Genomic DNA, 9632 nt, shown 5'->3' with positions numbered 1-9632 from the left:
CCCTGCCAACAGTTGGTCCATAGGATGATCCTGTGAAGGAGAAGATCCTCCTCCTCAGAGCACAGGGGACCCCCAGAGCCTAACCCCGCCAGTCCTGCTCTCAGCCCCAGGTGCACCCTAACTTCCTCTGCAGGGTCATAGGGCAGAGACTGGGCAGAAGAGGAGCCCTGTGGGCCCCTGGAGCACTGCCCTCAGACCCTGCAGACATGGCCTGGGTTAAGGATCAGGTGCAGTGTTCCTGCTGAGGGTGCACACGCCATCTCACTCTCCCTCCTCCAGGGGCCCACATCACCTCCTCTTGCCACACGGGTGACCTCTGTCCCTGACCAGTGTCCTCATGCCTCGGGGGAAGAAGAGTAAGCGCCGGGCCCGAGAGAAACGCCAACAGGCCCGGAATGAGGCTCGGAGAGTCATGAGTGCTCAGGCCTCTACAGAGGAGGGGGAAGACTCTGACTCCTCCTCTGTTTCTTCTGGGGTATCGACCCTGAGCACTCCTGAGTCTGCACTGTCCCAGGAACCTCAGGGAGCCGCAGCAGCCACTGGCCTTCCCAAGCCAAAAATCGCATGGCCAAGTTTTGACACCAGTGCCGAGAGCCGCAGCGAAGAAAGTGCAGATGCCTCCCAGGCAGAGTCGGGGTCTGAGGGTTTCCGCAGAAGCCCTCTAGACCAGAAGGCGATGCTGCTGGCGCAATTCATGCTGCGCAAGTATAACATGAAGGAGCCCATCACCAAGGAAGACATGATGAAGCATGTCATCAGGAAGCACAGGCCCTACTTCCAGGAGATCCTCAAGAGAGCCTCCGAGCTGATGGTGCTGGCCTTTGGCATTGATGTGAAGGAAGCCGACCCTGCCGGGCACAGCTATGTCCTGGTCAGCAAATTGCACCACGCCGGGGATAGCAGGCTGAGTGGGGAGATCGTCCCCAGGAAGGGCCTCCTGATGACAATCCTCTGTGTGATCTTCATGAAGGGCAACTGTGCCACTGAGGAAGAGATCTGGGATGTCCTCAATGCGATGGGTATACATGCTGGCAAGCAGCACAACCTCCACGGGGAGCCCATGAAGCTCATCACAGAAGATCTGGTGAAAGAAGGTTACCTGGTGTACCGCCAGGTGCCCCACAGTGATCCTCCAAGCCACGAGTTCCTGTGGGGCCCGCAAGCCTACGCTGAGACCAGCAAGATGGAAGTGCTGCAGTTCTTAGCCAAGCTTCATGGTACCCAGCCCAGCGCCTTCCCACACTGGTACGAAGAGGCCCTGCAGGATGAGCTGGAGAGAACCCGCCACAGATTCGCGGCTATGGTTCGCACTAGCTCCTCTGCCACTGAGCTTTCCAGCGCCAGCTTCAGCATCCCACACAAGTATTGAAATCTGAAGCAGTTCCCTCACTCTGTGCTTGAAGTGGTGTGGGGGGTTAGGTGGTGCTGGAGGGAACGCAGTGCACATCATATCTGTGCTCCTGCTCTGTTATTAAACTATTGCTTTATCTTATTGTTGCTGAATGTTTTCAAATGTTCTTTAAAACAAGTTTAATTAGCGTCAGAATCTAAGTGCACAAATGATATCGGTTATGTACTTAACATTGTTTATGAGGCTTAAGAGTAAGAGTTTTGCTTTTTACTAAACAAATGGAGTAACCATCCGCCTTACATAGAGATCTGGAACAAGATAACATGGCATTAGAAAATGTATTTCCTTAGAAATGTGACAGAAATGAGTGGCAAAATAGTTGTGATAAAAAAGTACAGAGAAAAGTAAAAGATGATCAATTCTTGGTTTCCCTTATTCCTTGTATTCTGCTGTTCTATAAAATAAAAGTTATATACCTGCACTTGTTTTGTTTATTCAAGTACATAAGAGAAATGAAATCATGATGAATTGTTATTGCCTCTTTTTTTTTTAATTCCTCATTTGAGCATCTGCCCTTGGGAAGGCTCCAAGGTGGTCAGGGGGATGGTGAGAAAAAGAAGGCAGAGCTACTGCCCCTAGATTGATGGAGGCTAGAAGCAGCTCCGGTAAAAGGAAGATGGTGAGATACCTCTAAGACAAAAATCCAGTAAAAAGAAGTATGAGGAGGGGGGAAGAGGGAGGTCTTGATAAGAGCAGACAAGCTGGGGCAGGTGTCCTCAAACTACGGCCCGCTGGCCACATGCGGGTGTTTCTGCCGTTTTGTTTTTTTACTTCAAAATAAGATATGTGCAGTGTGCATAGGAATTTGTTCCTAGTTTTTTTAAAACTATAGTCCAGCCCTCCAATGATCTGAGGGACAGTGAACTGGCCCCCTGTTAAAAAAAGTTTGAGGACCCCTGATCTGGGGTCTTGGGAAGCCTCAGTCCCTTCAATGGGAGGTGCTGGTATGTTAAGGTGGGTGGGGTTTCAGAGGAGGGTGTGAGTGTGGTGAATAAGGGCCAGACCCTTGCGTGGTGGGTCTCAGAGTTGAGAAGCTAAGCCTCCAGAGGGGAACTGTTTTTAGCAGTGACGGGGACCCTGGAAGAAGCAGAGAGAAATCTCCACCCGGGACAGGGATGGAAGGTGCCCTGGGCTTTGGGCCCAGAGCAGGAAAACACAAGGCACAGGGTTGGAATTTTATCCGCATCATCTCCAGGGAGTTTCTGAGCAATCAGGGCAGTTCTTCCTCAGGCTGGGATGCCAGGGAGCCACTGTGCTGGCGCTCTTTGCCCTGGGCTGGGAGAAACGGTGTGCTCCATAAAAAGGCATTTCAGCTAGTTTATCTTGAGTAAAATTTGTCAACCTCTAAGGGAGGCCTTGATTTGGGGAGAGGTTAAATGAATGAAAAATGGGTGATTTAGAGCAAAGGGCAGCTGGAGGGAGGAGAGAAGAGTTGTTTTTGAAGCACATTTTAGGAGCTTTGTGTAATATGCAGATGAAGGGGATCCCCTAACATCCAAATTAAATACTATTTCCACTAAGAGGAATGATTTGCTAAGGTATTTTTTCTTGCTAAGCAGAATTTTTGGCAGAGTTAACTGTTCTTTAACACTGCATATTCTCAGACATCTCCTGGATTAACACAACAACAATACAAAGAAAAAAATCTTAGCAGGAGGGTGGGTCTTATTTAAGGTCCAAAAAAATCATGGTAGTAATTGCCATTCTTTACAATCTCAGTGCACACCAGTCACTGTGCCAGGTGCTTTACACACATTACACACATCCCAACAGTCCTAGAAGGAAGTAAGCACCAAGCCCAAGTCATTGATGAGGAATCCGAGACTCAGAGAATTTGGAAAGGTTCAGAATTCACAAGACTAGTGAGTGACAGAGCCCTAGTCTGAATTGGTCAAGAACCCACACTGCTCCACTCCTCCCAGCCTTGTGTTTATTCATTCATTTCTCACTATTCCATGATGTTTCTCAGATGGTAAGAAGCAGAGGCCTGTGGTTAAAGTACTGAGAGCAAGAAGCCTAAAGAAGGAGTGGAAATGAGAATGAAGCACAATGTAGGGATTGTCTGTGATTCATTTACCCAGAGTCCTCCTGCCATTCCCTCCCCCGCTGCCCCGGGCTCCTTGAGAGCTGACTCTGCCCTGGGCCCAGCACAAGTGCCCAGTCCCAGCCCTTTCCTGCATTACAGTGCCCTTCCCCTGGGTCTTCCCCAGTGTGCCTCCTGTCCAGACTGGAACCTGTCCTGCCATCCAGCTCTTCTCCACATCCTCCCCTGTAGGAAGCACCCTGCTCCCCTGAACACACAGCCCATGTCCCCTGCCTCCCCAGCCTGGAGCATCCCAACTCCCTGCAGATTCCCTCCTTCTCTGAGGACCCCTCTGATAGCAGCGGCCCTTTCCATGCAATTACTCACTTCAGATGGGGAAGTTCACACACCTCTCCTCAGCCCCTCTAGCCAGGCTGCCTCCACCACATTCTCAGAATGTTTTCAAATCTGCTGAGGACTAGAATCTGATTTGGCACAGAATCCCCTGGTTCTTTGCAGTAGAATGTTAATGGGCTGAATTCTTTGAGATTGGCCACTGACTACATAGATGAATAAATGAGTTTACCTTGTTGGTCAACATGAAGCAAAGTTTATCATTTCCAGACCAAGGCATTTGAGTGCGCCTGCTTTCTGTTCAATTCAGCTGCAAATATTGAGAGCCTGTGCTGAGATGTGGAATCACATGTATTGGAGCAGCCTTCATCTCTGGGCCACTTGACAGCATAGACCCCACCTGCCTATGCCAAATTTAATGTGCATACAAACAAACTTTTGTGGTGTTAGGTCATTCAAATTTTAGGCTTTTTCCATTGCATCCACTAGAAGTTACTTATCTGAATAACACAGGGCTACTATTTATGTTGTTAGTCTTACTTACATAGCCTAATTGCCACAGAAATAGTGCATATAATGTTTATGCTAAATATATGAGGCAATCATAATCCTGCCTCCCTTCTATGGTCCTGTAAAATTCAGGTCCTATAAGTAATCACAAATACAAACCCCGTGTGTATAATTTTTAAAATTTTTCTAGACTTTTTCTTACATATATGTGCTAGAATAGTACACTGTTGATAACTTCCTTCCAAAATGTCTCCAGTGAGCAGTGAGACAAACTCCCGAGGGATCACAGTAGGGTGGGAATCCCATTCTCACTCCAGCTTACCATAAATTGTATCTATATTGCTTCTACATGGTACCTCACTTGTGATAAATAGGTTTTATCACTCTTGCCAGATCAGAAGTTCTTAAGGGTTCATGTTGGCATCTCTCTTAGAGTGGCCAGGAATAAGAGCCAACTCAACAGCACCTAATATGCACAAGGTTATATTTATAAGAAATGATACTGTGTAAAACTAAGTAGACCACAGGAAGTAAGTTCAAATACCAATCCCTTAAGCAAGCGCCAAACATAACACAAAATATCCGTAGGTACTATTATTCTACTTACTATAGCTATAATACATGCACAGTAAATTTAAAACATACTTAAGAAGTAATTGCTCAAAAGAAAAAGAAAACAAAAGAAGTAATTGCTCATTTATATTTTTGTACATCCTTTGATGATGTTATTACTTCCATTGTTAATACTCTTCTATCATTTCATAGTCAATTACCAAAATTATAATACATTAAGCTTAAGTCCAGCAAGTTTGCAAGATAAACATGCAAAATCAATTTTATCTCTATACAATAGCAATGAACATGTAGACAATAAAATTAAAAATACAATACCATGTGAAATTGCTGAAAAAAAGGAAATGCTTAGGTGGAAATCAAACAAAATATGTGCAGGCCTTGTAATGTAAAACTACACCAAACTAATTTTAAAAATCTAAGATATAAAGAAATAGTGAGACGTACCATGATCATGTATCGCAAGACTCAATATGTTAAATAAACATTTCCATTCTTCCCAAATTGATATATTGCCTTAATCCTATTCCTAACAAATTATAACAATATTTTTTAAAGGTACAGACAAGATTATTCTAATATGTATGTAATAAGAGTAAGGAAGTAGAATAAAAACTGTGAGCTTGCATGATCTCACTCATTTATGGAATATAATGAGTAACATAAACTGATGAACAAAAATAGATCCAGAGACAGAGAAGCATCGATCAGACCATCAAACCTCAGAGGGAAGGTAGGGGAGGGTGGGGGAAAAGGAGAGAGATCAACCAAAGGACTTGTATGCATGCATATAAGCCTAACCAATGGACACAGACAACAGGGGGGTGAGGGCATGAGGTGGGGGATGAAGGGTAATGGGGGAATAAGGACACATATGTAACACCTTAACCAATAAAGAAATTTAAAAAAAGAATCACTCTGCCCAATTTCAATGCATATTATATAGCTACAGTGATCACAACAGTGTGAAACTGATGGAGGGATAGACACAGACCAATAGAACAGAAAGAATAAAATAAAAAAAAAATAGCCCCCAGTACAGCCAACTGACTTTTTATAAAGCTGGAAGAGCAATTTAATGGAGAAAAAAATAAACTTTTCAATAAATGGTGCTCAAGCAATGGGATATTCATAGACAAAAATATAAACTTCTATCTAAACCTCACAACTTAAACAAAAATTAGCTTATACTGGATCATAGATTTAAATGTAAAATTTTCTTTTCAAAATAGCGGCAATAAGGGCTAGCCTCAATACCAACAACATGACCCATAAAGGACAATTTTGATAATTTGGACTCCATATTATTGAAAGATTTTACTATTTAAAATGTTTCATCATCAGGTAAGAGTATGAACAGACAAGTTACAGATTTGAAGAAAATATATTTTAAAATAGATTTTATTGATTTATGTGAGGAAGAGGGAAGGAGAGAGAGATAGAAACATCAATTATGAGAGAGAATTGTGCCTTGACTGGGAATCAAACCATGATCTCCTGGTTCATAGGTTGATGCTCAACCACTGAGCCACACCAGCCGGGCCAGAGAAAATATGTTCAAATCATATATTCAATAAAGGATTAGTATCTAGTAATAGAAATGAAACAATGAAAGTAAGTTCTCTGAGTGACATTATAAGAAATACAAAGAGAAGATTGAAAATGCTAAAACTTTTTTGGGGTATGGGGGTGTGGGTGGAGGGGAGAAAGGGGACTTACATAAAACTCTGGCTGGACTGATTAAGAAAAAACACAGATGAAAAAGAAGAAACATAGATTCAATAAAAATGATGCAAAAAAGGAAATCCTCATGCCAAATCCCAGCAGCACGTACATAATGATATAAATAACTTGATGCTATAAAGTTTGATCTATGAACAGAGAAAATTCCAAGGAAGACATAGCTTGATGAACAATAAAACTTACAAAATCTCAATTGTCCTATATCTTGTAAATAAAGTATGTCTACCATAAAATGCCTTTCTACAAACGAATCCCATGTGCTAGTGACTACAGTCATGAACTTTTCCATACAGTAAAATGGAAAAAGAAATAACAGTCATTTCACACAAGCCTTTCCAAATAGTAGAAATAGTAAAAATGTTTCCCAAAATGCTTTGTGTGACCCCTATAAACTTTACACCAAAATGATAAGGAAAATAAAAGCTAGAAAAGTCAAAGGTATATATGCCTTATGAAATCCTGCTTCAACCCCAAAAGCACAACTTATATTTGACAAACAAAAAACAAAGCTACTTCAGCTATAGCAACCCCAGGAACATCCTGAGTTTAAACCAAGAATGAAATCTAGTGAGATAAAAAAAATCCAGCATTAAACAACTATCACGAAACAAAGGGCCAAATCATATCACCATCACAATAGAGAGAAACACTATACCCAAGTTTACCATCCAGTAAAGATTTAAAAAAATACGTTAAAAGTACAGCAAATAGCCTGACTGGCGTGGTTCAATGGTTGAGTGTCAAGATTCCCTGTCAAGGCATATGCTCGGGTTGTGGGCTTGATCCCAGTGTGGGGCATGCAGGAGGCAGCTGATCAATGATACTCTCTCATCATTGATGTTTCCATCTCTCTCTCCCTCTCCCTTCCTCTCTAACACACACACACACACACACACATAAATATATATATATACATATATGTGTATATATATATATATATATATATATATATATATATATACACACACACAAACACACACTAGAAGCCCAGTACACGAAATTCGTGCACCGGAGGGGGAGTTTCCCTCAGCCCGGCCTGCGTTCTCTCGCAGTCCAGGATCCCTCACTCCTTACTGCCCACCTACTCACTGCTCCTTAGTGCTGCCGCAGAGGATGTAGAGACACCTGCCACTGCTGCTGCGCTTGCTAGCTGTGAGCCCGGCTTCTGGCTAGGCGGCACTCACCCTGTGAGAGCACACTGACCACAACGAGGCAGTTCCTGCACTGAGCACCTGCCCCTTGGTGGTCAATGTGCCACATAGCGACCAGTCGTTCTGGTCATTCCACTGTAAAGGTCACTTAGGTTTTTATTATATATATATATATATATATATATATATATATATATATATATATATTACAGCAAATATATCTAATAGTGAAATATTCAAAACCTCCCTCATAGATCATTGAAATTAAATAGTAAATTTAGCAAAACTTTTGGATTCCATACAGTTAAATATTAACACATTTTTGAGAGAACATTAATTGCTACTAACCTTCTTACATCTATCATAAGAAATGGCACATAAAAATGTTGAATCACTATATTGTACACCTGAAACTAATATAACCTATATAAGAATGTATACCAACTACCTTACCTAATAATAGACAAATATGTAAATTGACCGTACCTTCGCTATGCCCACAGCCAATCAGAGTGAGTATGCAAATTAACCCACCAAAGATGGTGGTTAATTTGCATATGAAGCCAGGGCGGGCAGCACCACGGCCTGCTTCAGGGGTACAGGTCCATCGGGGGTGGAGGAGGCCCTGCGGGCAGCACCAGACACTGCCCACAAGGTACCAGTCCATCGGCCGGGGAGGCAGTGGGGTGGGCAGCGTCAGACAGCACAGGAGGGGTCTAGGTCCATCGCAGGTCCCAGGAGGGGCAGTGGCCTACCTAGCCACTCTCCGGGGTCCCTAGGAAGATCGCTGCCCCGGGGAGGCAAGGCCGGACCCGCCTAGCCGCTCCCAGGGGAGTCCCTGGGAACATCGCAGGCATGGGGTTGCTGAGACCCAGACCTGGCCTCTGGCCATAGATTCATAGCTTCACGGAGACTGAGGGCAGGTATCTGCCTCATCTGCAGAGAGACAGAGATTCTGCAGTGGCCCCAAGACGTGGGTGGGCCCAGCCAGGGATCAAGGGGCATGGAAGGACTCCTGGCAGAGGGGCAAGGACCCTCATCCCTGAGGCAGGGGTTGAGGGGTGGTGCCACCTCAGTGGAGGGGTGCTGCACTGCAAGGTACTGGATTGACTGACGTGATTCAGAGAAGCTCCCAGTGCTAACGGGCCTTGCTTAGGCAGCCTTCACACTTCAGAGGCAGTGACTCCTGCTCCTGCCTTGACCCTAAAGCAAGCCCGGGGTGCCCTGCCCCATGGCAGAGCATGCCTAGGCAGTGAGTGCGAAGCCTTCCACCTGCTTCGGAGAAGGGGGGGCAGTAAATAATGGGGGGCAAGGGATGGGGAGAGGAAAGAATGTGGAGCATCTGCAATGAAGAGGTGCTCGAGAAAGAGGCTCAGAAACCTGACTGGAAGGTTTGTTCTGTTTTCCCGGCAGCTGCCCCTTAGGAAGGGCAGAGAGCATGGCTCTGAGGGCTTCCTGTGTGCTGAGTCAAGTTCCACAGCCAACTGGAAATGGCCTCAGTTTCCTGGTCTGTAAAATGGATGAAGCGTGTCCCAGTGTCCTCACTGAGCTTTCATGGCCAATTGAGATACTATAAAGAAAATGAGGGAAGAAGTGAGAAAGAAAAGGAAAGATGAGAAACACAAAAGAAAGACTGAAAGGAACCTGTAAACCCATTGTCACTTAAATAGGGAATATAGTCAGTAGTGTTGTAATGATGGTATGATGCCAGGTGGGTACTAGAAATATCGGGGAACACTTTGTAAAGTATATGATTGTCTAACCACTATTGTGTAACTAATATAAAACCTGAAACCAATACAAAATAATGTTGAATGTAAAGAAATTAAAATTGGAGTGGAATTTTTATAAATTTCAAAGTTTAAAT

The 9632-nt window shown here is 44.1% G+C and overlaps 1 protein-coding gene across 1 annotated transcript; it reads left to right on the top strand.

The window, feature by feature from the left end:
* The first annotated feature begins 293 nt into the window (after positions 1–293).
* LOC129149098 (melanoma-associated antigen B10-like) lies at positions 294–1501 on the top strand. The gene has a single exon (XM_054715816.1). It carries the CDS (start codon positions 338–340, stop codon positions 1367–1369), a length of 1032 nt encoding a protein of 343 aa, XP_054571791.1. The 5' UTR covers positions 294–337; the 3' UTR covers positions 1370–1501.
* Positions 1502–9632: the final 8131 nt, after the last annotated feature.

The sequence above is a fragment of the Eptesicus fuscus genome, chromosome 1, assembly GCF_027574615.1.
Source record: "Eptesicus fuscus isolate TK198812 chromosome 1, DD_ASM_mEF_20220401, whole genome shotgun sequence".
In the NCBI taxonomy this organism is placed as follows: Eukaryota; Metazoa; Chordata; class Mammalia; order Chiroptera; family Vespertilionidae; genus Eptesicus; species Eptesicus fuscus.
Note: the sequence above shows the minus strand (reverse complement) of the source record. Positions and strands in the feature narration are given on the sequence as shown.

Coding starts and splice junctions, on each gene's coding strand:
- LOC129149098 (XM_054715816.1), top strand. CDS start 338: ATGCCTCGGGGGAAGAAGAGTAAGCGCCGGGCCCGAGAGAAACGCCAA.